At 39.1% G+C, this 18,406-nt stretch overlaps 1 protein-coding gene across 2 annotated transcripts in view; it reads right to left on the minus strand.

The window, feature by feature from the left end:
* The window catches only part of ADAMTS9 (ADAM metallopeptidase with thrombospondin type 1 motif 9), a 178,310-nt gene that overhangs the window by 119,575 nt on the left and 40,329 nt on the right, over positions 1-18,406 (minus strand). For both annotated transcript variants that reach the window (XM_015130468.3, XM_077994228.1), the window contains exons 9-14: positions 18,027-18,173; positions 16,644-16,785; positions 14,932-15,036; positions 8,915-9,060; positions 984-1,165; positions 758-894 (exon numbers count right to left, since the gene is read on the minus strand). In XM_015130468.3, coding sequence (XP_014985954.2) covers positions 758-894; positions 984-1,165; positions 8,915-9,060; positions 14,932-15,036; positions 16,644-16,785; positions 18,027-18,173 — 859 coding nt within the window. The remainder of the gene's footprint in view (positions 1-757; positions 895-983; positions 1,166-8,914; positions 9,061-14,931; positions 15,037-16,643; positions 16,786-18,026; positions 18,174-18,406) is intronic.

The raw sequence follows: 18,406 nt of genomic DNA on the forward strand, positions 1-18,406 counted from the left end.
TTCTTAGCAAACTATCACAAGAACAGAAAACCAAACACCGCATGTTCTCACTCATAGGTGGGAACTGAACAATGAGATCACTAGGACTCAGGAAGGGGAACATCACACACCGGGGCCTATCATGTTGAGGGGGGAGGGGGGAGGGATTGCATTGGGAGTTATACCTGATGTAAATGACGAGTTGATGGGTGCAGCACACCAACATGGCACAAGTATACATATGTAACAAACCTGCACGTTATGCACATGTACCCTACAACTTAAAAGTATAATAATAATAAATAAATTAAAAAAAAAAAAGATACTAGGCCGGGCGCGGTGGCTTACGCCTGTAATCCCATCACTTTGGGAGGCCGAGGCGGGCAGATCACAAGGTCAGGAGATGGAGACCATGGTGAAACCCCGTCTCCACTAAAAATACAAAAAATTAGCCGGGCGCGGTGGCAGGCGCCTGTAGTCCCAGCTACTTGGGAGGCTGAGGCAGGAGAATGGCGTGAACCGAGGAGGCGGAGCTTGCAGTGAGCCAAGATCGCGCCACTGCACTCCAGCCTGGGCGACAGAGCGAGACTCCGTCTCAAAAAAAAAAAAAAAAAAAAAAGTGTTACTGATGATGTTGCTGATCCTGGGGCCACACTTTGAGAACCACTGCCCTGGCAATAGTGCACAGATATTAGCAGTTGCTATTCTATCTAGGAAGCCACAAACCACAGCTTGGCAGCGGGAAAACACAGTGAAGAAAACACTATCTGGGACTTACCCGGCAAAGACCCTGGACACAGATATCGTTTGTGTCCTGGCCACAAGGAGTTCCGTCTATCACTCTGTCTCGAAGCTGATAGTAGGCCGTGTTCCCTGCCACTCTGCAGAACAACTTGCACCGGTCCTTCATCAGAACTGGAGAGGAGAAAGAATACAACTTGACTTTCATGCTTGGCCTCGGTGCCGGCCGGCCAATGGCGGATACATACACCAGACACACTTACTTCCACTATACTTAGGGACCCAGCGCACATTGGGAAGCAGACCGTTGATGTTAAAATGCTTCCCGTCAAAGTGAGCACACTGTTCATCTCGGAAGTCTCGCTTCTGCTTGAGACATGGCTCCGTGTTGCAGGACTTAAATTTCATTCTACGTCCTACACAGTATTTTCCACCATTTTTTGGCCTGGAAAAAAAAAAAGTGAAGAGCACACACACTGTATTATCATGTATTCCTCTGAACATCATTCCCTCATTCGTGACTTCCTGTCTTCTAGAGAAGTAAATCTAGGGTGGCAAATGACAGAGGAATGGGCAAGAACTCTGAATCCTGGTTTTGCATTCCTGCTGTCAATACCATGATGCGTACAACCTTGGGTAAGTCACTTGACCTCCGCAAGCCTCCCTTATATTTGCAAAATTGAATGTAGCTACCTTGTAGGCAGTTGTGAGGATAAATGTTAGAATGTATAGCTTAAAGTATGAGATACAAAGCTTGAATCTGAATCTATTAGGCCACTTTTTGTTCCTTTTCTTCCCGACATTCACGGTGCTTCAATGTTAAAACTGTAGAAGGTGAAAGGTACCCAAGAGTGGTTTGGAATGCTCCCTATCTTCCTTTTGTACCTCGACATATTCACAGGAGACCATCGAAAACTTGTTCCCTCACACCTCCATTCATTCTGTCCCTCTACACCCTCTCTCCAGACCATTGTTTTTGTTTGTTTTGTTTCACAAATAAAATGGAATAATGGGAATGTGTTCACATTTTGACTAACTTAAGAGGAGAAGCAGGAAAGAGCAGACTGGTTTCATTAGTTTTTGTGTGACGAGTGTATGGCGTACGCCTTGCAAAGCATCACAGTGCAAATTTAATCTCGGCATGCAACCCTGTGCATGTATATTCCAGATGTGATCCAGAGAGTAAATTATACAACACATCTACCAGCAGTCACCAGCATGCCAAATTCATCATGGAAATGGGAAGATCACAGAATCATAGGAAGCTGGGGCTCACCCACCCAGGGCTCAAACAGCTCGGGTTTCACAACTGCCCTAGAACACCCTGAAACTGAAAGGACATTTTTCACCTTTTTTCCTTTAGAATGAATCTTTCACAGTAATCGGACTATAAAAAATGGGGTTTTGGCTGGTTTGTTTCAAACAGGAGTTTTGGGGAATGAGAAATATATCCCTGCTCACAAAATATAGAATGAGAGGTAGAAGGAGCTCTGGAGTTGGATCTCGGTTCCAATCTGGCCCTATCCTCTATCTCTATCCTATCCGGATCTCGGTTCCAATCTGGCCCTCTCTGTGTGGCCCTAGACAAAGTTCTCAGTCTTCCTGAGCTTCAATTTTCCCCTTCTCTAAAATGAGTGTACATAGTAGATGCCAGAAAATGTTAGCTACTATGATAGTACATGTCAGCACTGCCCAATCTAATCTGATCTGATTCTGCAGTTGGCTTCAGCACCCACTCTGAGCACTGAGGCAGGACTCAGTGCTCCTGCAGCGTGCCCAGGTCCCAAAAAGGCCCTCCTAGGGAAGCTTGTCCTAATATTGTTATAAATGTACTCATTCGATCAAAGATTTGCAACACAAAGTAAGAGCACCGGCTTTGCGGTTACAAGTTGGAGGGATGACTTTGTATAAGCTGTCTCACCTCCCTGGGCTCTATCTTCACATGTAAAACAGAGATGATGCTGTGTACCTAAAAGGCTTGTTGTGACTCTGAAAAACTTAGCAAGAAGTCTGATCAACATTCACCATTATTTATCATACGGAAGACTGCATCTAGGGATGCAAAATGGCACATAAGACAGTCGTGTCTATGTCTGTCTGTTTCTGCATTAAGCACAATTAAGCTCATATACTGTATATCTGCACTATTCATTCAACCTGGAAAAGCTCCTTCATATCTTGTCCAAGACTAAGGAAGATGAGGTGCTTTCATACCAAGTAACAGGATGTTTAGAGAAGTACTTTGCCCAAAGGTCACACAGCTAACAAACGAGGAGAGTCAGGACTGGAATCCAAGTCTCCCAGAATCTTCTCTGTGCACGTCTGCTACATTATCTGTGTGCTGTGGTTCAGAGTCTTTTTTTTGTTTGTTTTCTTTTTCGGTGCCATTTAGAGATGCAGAATGGGTTTCCTAGATCCAAGCCCGTTTCTCAGTAACAAGGCACCCCAGTCTCATGCATAAAATATCACAGATTATCCATGAATAATAGAGGAGGACTGTATATCTGCTCAGGTGAAACTTGTTTTAAATGTACTACAAGGAAGACCCCCTTCAATTTTTCCTCCAGTTGAAATTATCATTATGGAATCTTTTTAGATGTCCCAGCTGACTATGGTGGATCAATCATTTATTTATTGCCTGAAAGTAACTCATATTTCTTTCACTTTGAACATAAAGTTTTTAAAATTGATTTTTTTGTTCTCTTATATAACAAGTCTTAGCTGATTCTTGAACTTTATCAAATGCAGTAGTTCTTCGGACTGCAAATAGTTATGACTTACAGGTGGCTTCCCTTCAGATGGTAACAGTTTCCACCTTTGCTTGCTTTGACCACTATAACATGGCAAGTAGTATTTTGGGATTTATTTTTATAAAAAACATTTTTTATAAACACACAAAAAATACTATATGTGAGAGGCAATACTCCTGATGGTTAGAAACATGGACTCTGGAAACAAAGGGTTTGAATCCCAGCCATGCCTCTTAATAATGATGCAATCTTAGGTGAGTTGCTTAATCTCGCCAAGCCTCTGTTTGCTTGTCTGTAAAAGGGAGATGGTACTATTATCTACTTCATAAAGCTGTGGTGAGGGTTAACTAGATTAATACATTCAAAGCACTTGAACAAAGTGTGGCTTACAGTAAGTGATTAATAAAAGTTTAGCTATTACAAGATTTGGCAAACTACCATCCTGTGGGCCAAATCCAGCCCGCCACTTATTTTTGCATGGCTTGTTAGCTAAGAATAAGTTTTACATTTTAAAGTAATTGAAAAAAAAATCTTAAAAGTAGAAGATTTTGGGACACATGTGAACTATGGGAAATTCAAATTTCAGTGTCCATAAATAAAGTTTTATTGGAACATAGCCACACCCACATTGTCTATGTTTGTTTCTCCGTGTATCAGTAAGGTTGAGTAATTGTGATGGAGACCACATAAAGTGCAAAGCCTAAAATATTTACTATTTGGCCCTGATGGAAAAGGTTTCCTGATCCCTGGACTATTCTTGTGTCACTGCGCTACGTTCCAAATTCTGTCACTGACTATACTGAGAGGGGAGCCCAATCCAACTCTCCCTGACCAGAAGCTCAAGACCTGGCCTCTCTTTCAGGCTGTCTCCCTTGAGACAGGCCTCTTTCCATATCAAAACTTGGTCTGCAAGTTGATTTGCTTTTATGTAAAGGCAGGTTACAATTTTTTCCTTAATTATGGACATGACTTTAACAAATATAAATTGGCCTTCTAAACTATATATGTTTCCTCTCTCCTAGGCAATGTGACTGTTGCCTGATTTACATGGACTATATAATAGAGAAAACTTTAGCCAACCAAACTCATCTTTCAGCAAGGAAAAAAAATCATTTTATAATTTAATTATTTAGTGGAATAGGAGTATTTTTCTAGGTAGGCAAATATTGAAAATAATAGGAAATATAGCTTTAAAAAATAGTAACCACATTTCCCAACTATTAAGATCCTTTTAAAATACTGAATGTCAAATAGGGATGGGAAGGGTTTAAGGAAATTGCTAGAGTAATTCCTATTATGCACAGCCAAATTGGATCTTTCTTTCAAGCACATATTACACAGCCATGCCTGTTGATACATAGAAAGGAAATTCAAGATGATGCATGACCAAAACTATAACGAAATTTTTGCAGAGGTCATCACAGATACAGTCTATTCTCAAGGAAAGCTAAACTTTGGTCTGCAAAAGGGTTTGAACAGAAATCTCAACTTCTACGTTTATGTACAATGAATTAGGGTAGGCAGATTTAGGGTTGGCACAAGACATTTCTAAAGATATAACAGGCAGCCCCAGAAGGTAGTGTGATTCCTGTGCTTGGAGGTTTTTAAGAAGGGGCCTGATGGCCAATTATGGAGAATGCTGAAAGGCTATTCAAAATTAGATGGGATGGGGCGGGAGCTGTACCAGCCCATCTTTAATGATCTTTCCAAATGGGGCAGTCTATGAAACTGGATTCTTTTATGTGTTCATTAGTTAATCGCTCTTCCACAGTAACCAATTCTCAACATTTCGAAACAAGTTCATCCAAACCGAGTGCCTCAAAAAAAAGCCTTGCTGTAATTCCTTACAGCCAAACGAGAAATTCATTTTCTGGATGAAATAGACATATGTCTTGAATATGTTTTTAAAGTAAGATTTCATAAGCAGTTGCTATGGAGAGAGCCTAAGGGGGAAATATCTAGTTCACAATCTTTTTTTCCTCAAATTTTTGAGTTTATTATTTTCAAATTTTAACCTATCTCCTAATTTAAAAGCAAAATAGAAGCATTGGAAAAACAAAATGCTGTGCCTTTCCTGAGGAACTGGTATGATTTTTGTTTTTGATAGACTGTAACAATTCTACGGACCATTTTGTTTCAGCCACAAGGAAGCTCTGAGCCAAATTGTGAGCACAAAACAAGTATAGGGCCCAAAAGCCTGAAAATACATCTTCTAGTTCCAAAGCTCAGTCTGGTTTTGGTACTGTAAGTTATATTTTGGTGGTTCTGATTTTAAATTTTACTCTATTATACACTTCTTATAGGCCGGGAGACCATATAATTAATTGCCCAATCAAGAACGTTCTGAGAGTGAAAATGGGAGCTATTAATAACTCCTCCAGGGCAACAGATAGAACGAGGGACTGTTGTTGCAAACCAGAACTATGATCATCTTATCCGTAGGGCATGGATCAAAACTGAGATTAAAAAAATAAAGCACCTAAAGACAAAATATAAGGGCCCCACCTGTAGCACCATATATACCACTTGAGACCAAAATATCTTGTGACCAAAATTAGAAAGCATATGGTCTCTACAGCTTGCTCGTGGAGTAGAGCATAATCTCATCTTTTTTGGCTTTTATGCTTTCGGGGGGGAAAAAACTCCTAAGAATATACTATAAAGTCTCTGGATGCTAAATAAATACACTCTTGAATCAGATAAATACTGTGAAAAAAGACAAAACAATCCAGTGTCCTTAATAGAGACATACCTTGTACCTTGGGTTCTAAAAACAGAGTACTCCATTATATTGTAAGGGCTCGTCAAACTGACAAAAGGCATATTCCCGGTGAGGGGGGCAGCTGTTCCCCTCAAACTCCCTGAGAAGCGTGACAGCAACCACTTCTACGTTCTACATAATGAACCATCTGCTCTGTGAATTTCTCTGAACAAGCTTTTAAACTGAGATTTGGATCTGATTTTCCCTTTTCTGTGTTCCTTTCTCTTTTCAGATTGACTCCCCCAGAGCCATTGTAACCTCTGTATTCAGAGGCAGTCTCCTTCCTCAATTAACAGGGACATCCTAAAGTGCAAATAACTTGGAGGAGTTTTAATGAAATGATGTCAGTGCTGACACTCAACTAGGTGTTTTTTTTTTTTTTTTTTTTTTTTTTTTTTTTTTTAAAAACTCCCATAGCAAACAGCAGGGACAAGGACCTCTAATTGAGGTCTTTAATGATTGGTTCTTAACTTCTGAATGTGAGGATCTTTGTTGCACTTTGAAGCTCAAGATCCTTTTCTGCTGAGATCTTTACACTGGGTGATTTTCTTTGTCTAGCCCATTCCAATTATGGAGTGATTTATCTCTCTCCACTTTTCACATTACTTCTAGAATTGCTCAAGACTTAAAAAAGTAGTATTTAAAAAAAGGCCAAATACTTATTTTGCATGGAATATTCTTGAGTCAAAAATGTTTTAAGTGCTTATAAAGTGGTCACTGTTTGCAAGTTCATACCCTCATGATAGCATTTACTATAAACTAATAACTTTGCTCAACGTAGCCAACAAATAGTTTTTAATATGTAAAAATTCATCATATTAGTTGTTACAAGATTTTCTTTTAAAGCTTCAACAACACCAGCAACAAGGATGTATAGCTGAGTTTAAAAAGCAGTATGAAGCTTCTTTTATATTATATATACTTATTTTATATTATATGGTACTTATTTCATATAATACATATTTACATCCACAATCTTTTCTAAAAGTCTGAAATGACACACACCCAATTTTTTTTAGTGATTATTTCTCATGGGGAATAAGCAGGAAGTAGGAATAGTGTGACAACTTCTAAAATATTCTATATGTTTGTGTATGAATCTTTTTAAGCATGATCTATATTTATACTAATATTTTAAAAACTAATTCAAAATATAGGCTATATCGAAAATCTAAGGCTTATTCATTTTTATTCATAGCTACAGTATTAGTTTTATGGAACAGAGTCTATATCTCATAGCCCTTTAGTTATCTTCCTTGTTGACCACTACATGGACATGAAATAAGGTTGGGTTACGAACAAAAATGAGTTAAAGTAAATTAATCATCATCTGAGATTTGTAGTACAGAGTATTTAGACCAGGGCTTGCAAACCAGTTGCCTACAGCTATGTTCTTTTTGATTCACACAATTCAGATTTTTCATAGAAAAGATTTGGAAGCTGTGCCAATATTAGACTCTTTTCTTACCTCTGAACAATCAGCCAGACCTGAGTAGTGCCCTGCATTTGATCTCTACAATACAACTATTGTATTACCCTAGCCTACTTAGTTCCTTTACTTCACCTATTTGCTTCTCAGTACAATAGAGTTTGCTATCCATGATCTAAGCTATTAAAAATAAATGAGACTGCTAGAGGAAATCATTTTACAAAATCCCAAAGCAGCTAGGGTCTTCAAAGTGGTTGTGGGTTTTTACATTGAAAAACTATCCCTATAGATTTCTTGGTTCCCCAGCCTAAATAGGTTCCATGGCAAGTCTGAGAAAGTGCCATACAAACTATTACTTACTTTTACTTACCTATTATTTTCTATTCCTTTTCAACTATATATGTCTTAGATCTATGTAAAATTGGATGCCATTTTTCAAAATGAAGATAGCAATTTATTATGCATAAACAGGCTTCCCCAACCCTCCAACCCACCCCACCCTACCCATGTCTGCTATGACAAATGCTGGGGGAAAAAGTCCATGGACTTTATTTAAACATGTCAGTCCTGACAAGGTTAGGCTGGTAGAAGTTGCCATAGTCACACAATGAGAATTATTCTGAAAGGCAAGAGACTCTCAATCTGTAAAATGTCAGGTTGTAGGATGGGGACTTCAGCTGTCTCACCTGTAATACAACTAGATTGATTAAAAAAGTAATTTCTTATCACAGAACACATTATTGGTGGAAAAAAAAAAGAAAAAAATAAAATACAAAGTAATTCTTGATTTGGGGTCCCAGGTCCCTTGAGGTCTAACTAGAGGGAGTATATTAGTCTACAAACTGGATGAAAATGCCCAATGTTTTTGTTTCCATGTGAAAATCTATCTAGTCACTCCATTAGTGTGCTATCTTAAGCTCTGAGTGTAGCGGGGAGAGTGAGACCTGCCTGATTGTCAACACTGGGAAACAGACCAACCCCAAAACCATCATCTGTTTGGTAGATAAAACTGTGAATAAAAAAGGATCTTGAGAGAAAAACAATAATACAGGGAATAGACTTTGGGTACCGTGGAATAGACTTTGGGTGCCTGGGAATAGACTTTGGGTACCGTGGGTCTAAGCAGCCCTTGAAGTTTATGTTCTTTCTAGCTCTCTAATTTGGAACGTGCTCTTCATCCACCAAAATTATTCCCTTTAGGAATCTCTTGTTCCTGACATACCAATAATAACAGTTATACATTCTAGGACTTACTCTGGTCTGTTGCACTCTCGAATGGCTGTTTTGATGCCCCCTCCACATGTTCTGGAGCAGGTTCCAAAGGGACTCCAACTTCCCCAGGATCCATCTGTCACAGGGACATCCATTTCTTTGGGAACACAAAATCCATACTTGCAGTGCTGTATTTAATAAGGGGAATAGTGAGGGAGACTTGGCGCTATGAATTGTTACAGGACTGGCTGTCCTTTTAAACACACCATACTTTAATTATTTTCCATGTGTGGGTTTGAAATGCTGCAGATTCATCATCTATATGAATACTAGAAACTATAGGGATTTTAATCTCACACTTAGTGATTTTAGGCTGGGTCTTCCTTTATAGCTTGCTTGAATAAAACTGGCCAGTGACTGGCTCCAGGCTGACATGGTAACTCCAATGGCAAGCTTCAAACGGCTCAATTAGTTTACTTGGAAAAACCAGGAGTGGAAATGGGAAGGGTGGTTATAGACAGGGCCAAAATGAGTTCTAAGATTTGCATAGTGAATTTCCATCAATAAGGCCTAGAGAAGTTACAAGTCTGGTAAACTATAATGCTTTATTGCTCCCAATTTTAATTATATTGGAGAGGGGAAAAAAAAAAGCGAGTTACATGATTCCTATAAACACACTCCAGGAAACCTGTCAGGATGAGACGAAAGCAAAATGGACACACTACAGAGAGCCCTAAACTTTATTACTTGTTTGTTACTAATGGTTTCAGATTCTCCAGCCTGGAGCAGGAAGAAGGCCATGATGTTTAAAAAATAATAATAAAACAAAATAAAACTCCTCAGCAGGACAAGGGAGGAGAGAAGCCATTCCAACCCTCTGCCATTGTTGGGGTGTGAAGCCCTGACACAAAGCCGAGGTCACTGAGCAATGGACAAAGGAACAGTGGCGGCAGTGGCCACAGGAGGGTGACGCCCCGCGGCTCGCTCAGATCTCTGAAGCAGAGCTGGTGGCGGCTGTCATGATTTATCCCCAGGGAGGACACAGCCGCCAAGAGGGGAGAGGCAGAGAAGTTTGAAGACCAGGGGGTGGGGCAGTATGCAGGGAAAGTGGAAAAATAAGAGGTAGGTGAAGGTCTCAGTGGGAATAGCAGGCCCCACCCCCACACAATACTTGGTAAACAATTATTTAAACAGTGCAATTAAGCTTTCTCCAGTCTGCCTGGCCTCCTCCCTTGTAATTATCCTCTTACAGTATCTGAGGACACGTCCCTTTCCCTGGGCTGTTTGGCTGAGACTTAAGACGTTCTGCATCTGAACCCCGGGTGACTCAGGACACATGAAATGTGCACCAAGGCAGTGGGGACTACGTCACTCTCTGGAAATCACTTCATATTTGTCTTTACAGTGGCTGTGAACATTTCTTAGAAAATATACATATAAAAATAAATGAACAGACGTACAGCTTTGTCTAGAGTACCTCTGTCCCGTAGACACAAAACATGAACCACATATATAATTTAAGAATTTCTAAAGTCACATAAAAAACTTAATTTATTTTATTTAGCCCAATCTATTTAAAACATTATTTCTACATGTAATCTATATAACATTACTCAAGATATTTTTTATTTTATTTATTTATTTTTTTTTTGAGACAGGGTCTTCCTCTGTCACCCAGGCTGGAGTGCAATAGTGCAATCATGGCTCACTGCAGCCTCAACCTCCCAGGCTCAAGTGATCCTCCCACCTCAGCCTCCCGAGTAGCTGGGACCACAGGCGTATACCACCATGCTCAGCTAAATTTTCTTATTTTTTATAGAGACAGTTGGGGGTGGGGGATCTTAGCATGTTGCCCAGGCTAATCTCAAACTCCTAGGCTCAAGAAATCTGCCCTCCTTGGCTTCTCAAAGTGCTGCGATTACAGGACTGAGCCACCACACCTGGCCTACTAATGAGTTTTTTAATGCTCTTTTTTTTCATACTAAGTCTTCAAATCCTGGGGTGTATTTTATACCTAAGCACATCTCAGTTCATGTTGACATTTTAACATAGCCACACGTGGCTAGTGGCCATCATACTGGACACAGCGGGTCTAGACAGACAAAACTTAACAGAATATAACAGGTCTCACTAGGACTGGTAACTCTTTTACAAAATAATTCTGTGGCCTTGGGTGAGTCCTTAAAGTCTGTTTCCACAACCAAAAAATCGGGACCTACTGGCCAAAATTATTTGGAGTTTAACATGGGACAAAGTATGTAACATACTTAGTATATAACTTAGCACATACGGGACCCCACTTAAATAACAGTGGCAATGATAATGGTAAATGTGTACACTGCACTTAATATTTGTCAGGCACTGTTCTAAGCATTATATATACAAACTTAGTCCTCACAACACACTGCGAAGTAGGTACTATTATAACTTCCATTTTTACAGGAAAGAAAATGAAGGGACAGAGGGGTTGATGCCAAACATAAGTAAGAGGCAGGAATGGTACTGAAACATAGACAAGACTTAACAGTGCATACTCTTAACTGGGACACATACTGCCTCTTAACTGTGAGCAAAGGGGACAATTTCTGACATCTAAATAAAGGACTGAAGTTTTCACCAAAAGTAAGATTAATGAGATGCCTAGGTGAGGCTGAGTCTCCAGATTATTCACTCAATATCCATCCTCCCCTTTATCTTGGCAATAGAACCTATATTTTCCAAAGTTTCCCTATGGATAGCGGTGGTCAAAGGGAAGTTAGCAGAATTCACTGGGTAGGATTACTCAAGAGGCCCTCTGAACTCTTTGGCTTCATTCCGTGGGGAAGTCAGACTCCTTGGCTGGAGCTAACACAGCCATTTTGTACCTTGAGGACAAAATTAAGGAGTTTTCTGGAAATATATTTTTTCCCTCTTAGCACTTCAGACTTCAGTTTCTGGATCTCTTTATTCTACAGATTTTATTTCCACAAGAGAGCAACTTCCAAATGACCATTCTTCTCATTAAGCATTCCTATAAACCTCAGAACAAAACAAGGAGGTAGGTTTATCAGAGCGCTACCATTTAGCACTGCACTCAAATGTCCTCACAGTTGCTTTTTAAAAGAAAACTTCTAATTCAAAACTGATGGAAATTAAATATTTCTTAGTGATATGACCATTGACAGGTGTCCAAAAGAGAGGAGGAACTTCAGAGGAATATGAAAAGTGTCTGACGTGACAGATGCTGGGAATGGGGGCTGTTTGGGAAACATGCGCCAAGATAATCTATTTTACCTGGCAAATTCTACAAATAATAATCACAGAGCAAAATTACTATTACATCATAGCAAAGCATTAAGTGGCTGGTGAAATAAGAGCTGAAATAGAGTCAGCCTTTATTTAAAATGTCCAAAACCATTTAAATAGTATTTTATACAAATGTATCTTTTTAAGAGGTTGGAATGGGGACTTAGAGGTTGATTTTGTCCAAAGGAAACTTGAAACAAAGGGGTTTCAAACCTCACACTCACAAATAAGGTTAAAATGAAAATGCTAACGGACTTAAGAGAGTGGAGAAAATAAAGAGACATTAGTGAGTCATTCATCAAAATAACATTGTGTCAGCAGCCCAAGACAGATTACTGCTGCAGGAGCAGAACAGAAAGAAGGGAAAGAAAGAAAAAACATTAACCCAGCGGCCAAGGGAGGCAGAATGTGCTAGCATATAGAGAAAACACACATACTGGCAATTCTATGAAAAAGAAACAAAGCAAAAAACTCAAAGAATTTCTATGCCAACATATTCACCTTCTTTGGCATTTCTAGAATGTGTAAATACTCTTCAGGGTATTTATATATATCCACATCTTTAATAAAAGCTGCTAGACATGGCCACTTTTCTAAAACAACTAAAACTGGACCTATCATTTTCTCTGCACAGTTCTTCTCCAAAAGCATCCTGAGCCTACCTTGGGAATGCCTTGAAGGCTCCTGCTCTTGCTACAAGCACACCCACTTGCTTGTGTTTAGCAGGAGCAGGGTCTGCTGAAAGCTCTCCCAAAGCTCCCCATCCCTCAGAAGATAGAAGATTACCCTACTATCCCTCCTCTTCTGCAAAAACAGAAGATTGGGAAAAGACACAATTGACATCCTCCAAGTTATTCTGCATTCTAGAACTGGTTGGGTAACCATACTGCTATATGGAGCTTGATAGCACGTTCATGACAATTTTACTAAATACAAGTCATTTCATCACGTAATTGAAAATTTTTCTTTGTTGTGTTTCTTTTTCAGTAATAACATGTGTCAGAAATAGACACAGTGGGTGGGTCTATCAGGTTAAGAACCACAACTAAATACCAGTGATTTTGCTGAGATCAAACATTCAATTTAAGTAATATAACGGGCTGGTTCTAACTCAAGCCAACTAACCAAGTTGTCAAATAGGTGTTAAGTTTATTGTTATCTCCTACCAACTGGTAGCAGTTGTTTGGATCTTTGTGTTTAGAAGGACTCTGAGGCTACATCTTGATTTTGTAAGAATGAGTGCCATATTCAATTTTTAATGGCTGCCATGGACTCTCAGACAAAACTATGATTTTATAGCCTCCAATCCACTAAGTTTTACGTCTTGCAAAGATTCACTCTTTGGTCAAAGAGATATATTTCCCTTTACACCAATGAAAGCTCTAGAAGCTATTACACGCTTGTATCCGTATACACTTTTTGTTAGGCTGTCATTGAGGAAAGCTATATTCTCAATTGATGAGGTCCCAGCCACAGAGAAATTAGCACATGAGCTGACTCTGTTTCCAATTTAAGTCAAAGACAAAAGCATCTTTATTATAATTTTTTATTTTTGCATTGGCCTTTATATTTTTAAACTTTCATATCCTCAGGATCATTTAACACTGAAAAATCCACTAGTCTTCCTCTTTGACCATCACAAACTGGAGGAGCTCAGTGAGCCTGAGTTAGGGCCACTCCAGTAGGACCTGCTGCCCCTTCAGAGGAGGGGCTGTGCCAAATGATCTGAGTGACCTTGGACAAATCACTCATTGTGAGACAAGAAACTGAGAAGTTTCTTCTCTGTAAGATCAGGGAACAGGTAATGAAGTTCCATCATCTCTTAGGACCTCTTCCACAGAAACATTCTGGGTGCTACTGATTCTATAAGGTAAAGCGGACGAAAGCGAAATGAGATGAGAATTATTAAAAGTAAGTAAAGTGGACAATGCAAAGAGGAGAGAAAAAAGGGAAAAACATATAGAAGGATAGCAAACCACTCAGAAATATCATTCAGGAATTGTATCCTTGGTAAGTTACAGATAGAATGCCATTTTCCATGTGTATTTCTTTTTAAATTGGGATTTATATCTAAAACTTTTTGTAACCAAATTTTTGGGCTGATGGTAGTATCACTGACATGCCACCATTTTTTTAAATGCACACTAGGTACAGAAGGTTAAGTTAATCATACTCCTAGGTGCATGAGACACTGTTACCACTGGGCCACAAAAGTAGCAGATTCTGTTTAGCTATTAACAAATCAGTAGAAACAATTATAACCAGCGCATGAGAACCTGGATTTCGATATATCCTAGATGACATTATAGCTCCTTAAAGGGAATAATGCCGGTTGGCAAAAGCCTGGTATCATAGTAGTACCTGCAATAGATGTACTATATTTCTATATTTCCTTGATTCTAAACTGTTCCATCAACTTACCAATAGCTTTCCAGTGTCACCCCAAAAGAGAAGAAAAAGAAATACAATCTCACATTAAATGTTCCCATAGGCACACTGGAATTTTAGACATGTTTAAATGAGAGAAAGTCTTAAGTTGAGAGAATATCTTAATATTGAAGCAATAATGATAGGTATATTCTCTGGTATCAGCATTACACAATCTAAGTTTCACAATTTTTAATAGTAAGCTAAACATCTGTCCTCTAAAAAATATTACGCATGCTAAAACAGACTGCATTGTTTTATATTCTAAACATTGGTGTCTGATTATACAGCCAAAATTGTGCACATTTCTGCCCTAAGACAGAAGGACAGAACAGGGCATTACTTGCCTTTCCAGGCTCGCACTCCGTCCCATCGGCCCAGGGTGTGTGCTGAGTCCGGCAGCCTTTGTGTACTCCATTGACATTATTGCACCAGAGCCGTCTACATTGCATCTGCTCAATTCAATGAAATGGCAATTGAGAGACAAATGATTTATTTGACAGTATCAAACAAGGCAAAGCTTGCTTTCAACTAATGTTTCGCTAATGTTATAGGGTAAGTTGGAAAGGAAATTCTTTTCTTGGCATGATAAATGCTAAAATATTAAAAGAGATATAGACAGCAGCCCATAAAACACATTTCTATGCCTGGTAATGGATACCCATGTACCCACCACCAAGCTAGAGGAAAGAAAACTTCACAGGCACAGCTGAAGGCCCGATGTACTCATCCTAGGTCCCTTTCCCTTCCCTTTCTTACCAGAAGTGACCACAGTCCTGAGTAGTGTTCATCACTTCATCATTCCCAACATTTTTACTACAAATGTTAATAAATCTCCAGTAATAGACAGCATGTAAGCTTTACAACTGCACCATACTGACATATCCTACAACTTGCTTTCTTCCTCCTCTAAATGCTCTGTTTTTTAGATTTATTCCATTTGCTATATTTAACTCTATTTCAGGGCACACTTTTAAAAGATTTTTTAATTTTTCCTAATTATTAAAATAAACCACACTTACAGTAGAAAAGTTGCACAAGTATTAAAAGTTTATTTTTTTAAATAGAAAAGGTTTCAAACTACTCTATCTTTTCTGTAGCTTTTTCTCCCCTTTTAGGGTTGAGATCATACTTTATAAAATTGTTTATCTTGTTATCTTAACTTAAAATTATACCAGGAGCATGTTCCCAGATGCAGATCGTTTTCAGTTGCTACAAAAGGGAGACACTATAATTTGCTTAACTTTTCTTTTGCTTGGCAGTTCAATGACTCCTAATTTTTCCTATCATAAATAACACAAAAACAAATATTGCCATGAATCAAGTTTACTCAAAATTTTGTTATTATTTCCATGGAATACTACTGTACTTCTCAATTCACCAGGCAATCTCTGAAGACACTCCCAGCAAAAGAAACACACACATGCCACCCCAAAGAGACAGAATGGGCCACCCCATAGAAGCACAGTTCTACTCATCTGCAACCTGATAACTGCTAGATGATGTCACTGGCCCAAACCTCCACAACACATGCATCAGGCTATATCACACAGCCATCCCAGCTGAGGCCCCAGCAGAAATGATTTCAAGCCCCAGTTGGTCACAGGATGTTACCTTCACAAGCTAAAACACAGAGACACGTTTGTCTCATGAGTTACCTCTTCTGAATCTTGAAGAGTCCCTATAATTTAGGTCACCTGGACAAGTCGAAGGGCATTAAAGGCGACAAGGAGAGAAAAAAGCTGAGCTCTGTAATTCCCAACTCTGTAACCTTGCTGCCTCTGAGCCTCACTTTCACTTATAAAATGAAAGTGATGATGGCATTTCCCTTTTGGGCTGCCATGAGGATGACATGAGAAAGTGCAGGTAAAGCATTATTTAACACTGAGCAATAGTACTGTTGTGTCATCTTCATAATTATTATGATCACTAATATACAATTTTACTCTCAGCTTTTCCTTGGGTAGTTTATATTCGAGTTAGAATCCAATGGAAAACTATGAATAAAAAGAAGAGCAGAATCAGTAGATGAGGGCAGAAGTGGCCCTCCTACACTTACCATATACGGGCACACCTGAGAACCTGGTCCAAAAATCAATTCACATTGTTTATTCACGTTGTAAAGGATGCCTGGCAGTTGGACAGGCAAAGGGTAGGGTCTGGATTCAGGTTCATTAAGCAAACACTCGCCATAACCAGTGCTATGGAAATACACAGAAACACACAGATGGTGAGAACGGTGGCTGTCAAGAGCTCCAGATAATGGTAAAGGCCACCCCACCATTGTAATGGTAGAGAGGACAGTTACTTTTTAACATGTGCTTTATTCTTTACAGCCAAGATTAAATCCAGATGCTGAAGTTACATTTTTGCTCTTTACTTTGTAGAACCACACACAATGAATACAACATAGCCAGTAGGAAATATACATCTGCTACAATGTTTGATCACACTTCACAGCAATTATCTGTTTGTGTTTGACTATCTTTCCCAATAGACTGTAAGCTTCTTAAGGGCAAAGATAGTGTCTTTTTCATCCAAGCACAGGGCCCTGTCCATGACAACAGGTGCTTAGTAAATGTTTGTTGAAGGGATGCATAAGCAAATCAATGACTCATAGAAAGAAAACACTTTACACCATCTGGTTAAAAAGAAAAACAGCAACCCTCCGGTTCTTTCCGTTTTCAGCAAACACCTCTCCTGGAAAATTCACACCCGTTGAGTTCTGATTAATAAAGCCTCCTCTTCCCTGTGGTTGCAGAAATATACACCCAGTGACTCTGGGACAATCACTTAACCTTTCATACTTCTGAGAGAGAAGAGCAATAAATCTGTGACACAGGGGCATTGTATAATGTAATTGGATCTTTGAGCAGCCTAGCAGGAAGCTTAAAAAACAAAACAAGAAAAGAAAGAAAATGGGAAAAAAGAGAAAAGGGGGAGGGAAGAGGGGGAGAGGAAGAGTGAGGCAGAGAGAGAAGGTCCTCAATTCAACAGTGTGGGAGCTACTAAAATTTCCACTCATCCACAGACTCTGCTTTGGGATCATCTCACTACCCCACCCCTTTTCAGGCCAAAATTACTAAATTAGAAGTGCATAAATACTTGCGGCCTTCATCAAGAAATCAGATTCATAGTCCCTCTCCCCATGTCTGAACAAATCTCAAAACTTTACCCAAAATGAAGCAACATTTCCACATCCTCTTTAAGATTCCAACCTTTTCTTTAGCTCAGTCTGTAATCTTCTAAACTCTGGCAAGGATATGAAGTACACAGATGTCAGAGAGTATTTTGTTTGTTTGTTTGTTTTGCCTTCTCCAAGGAGTGTCAACAAAAATAACAGAAAAGGAATGTTTGACTTTGTATTATCTTTCCCACAATTCATTCACTACATGTAGACCAGGCACTAGAAGTTTGTGCTAAAAGAATGTTCAAGTCTTACTCTAAAAACTCAGTGATATATTTTCGACTACACTTTGACCACATCCAGGGGTTGGTGTAGAAGTTCAGTGTTGGAGCCATGACATGCTGGGGACTCTTAACTCCTTCTTCTTTACATTTGTTGTTGTCATCATGAGGCATGTTAAACCTAAAGCCAATGAGACAATGATGAGAATGTCAATAAATACCAAGGGATCATGCTGTTCTAATTGCTTCAGGAATGCATCTATCTAAGAGAAAAAAATTTAACTGCATTTTAGATAAGAACCTGAACTCTGGTAAGTAGAACAAAATGTAAGACAATTCGAGATAGACTGTAGATTAAAATATAATTCTCACCCAACTTAATACGAAGTGTAAATGCATAAAATGCATTTAAAA

The sequence above is a fragment of the Macaca mulatta genome, chromosome 2, assembly GCF_049350105.2.
Source record: "Macaca mulatta isolate MMU2019108-1 chromosome 2, T2T-MMU8v2.0, whole genome shotgun sequence".
In the NCBI taxonomy this organism is placed as follows: Eukaryota; Metazoa; Chordata; class Mammalia; order Primates; family Cercopithecidae; genus Macaca; species Macaca mulatta.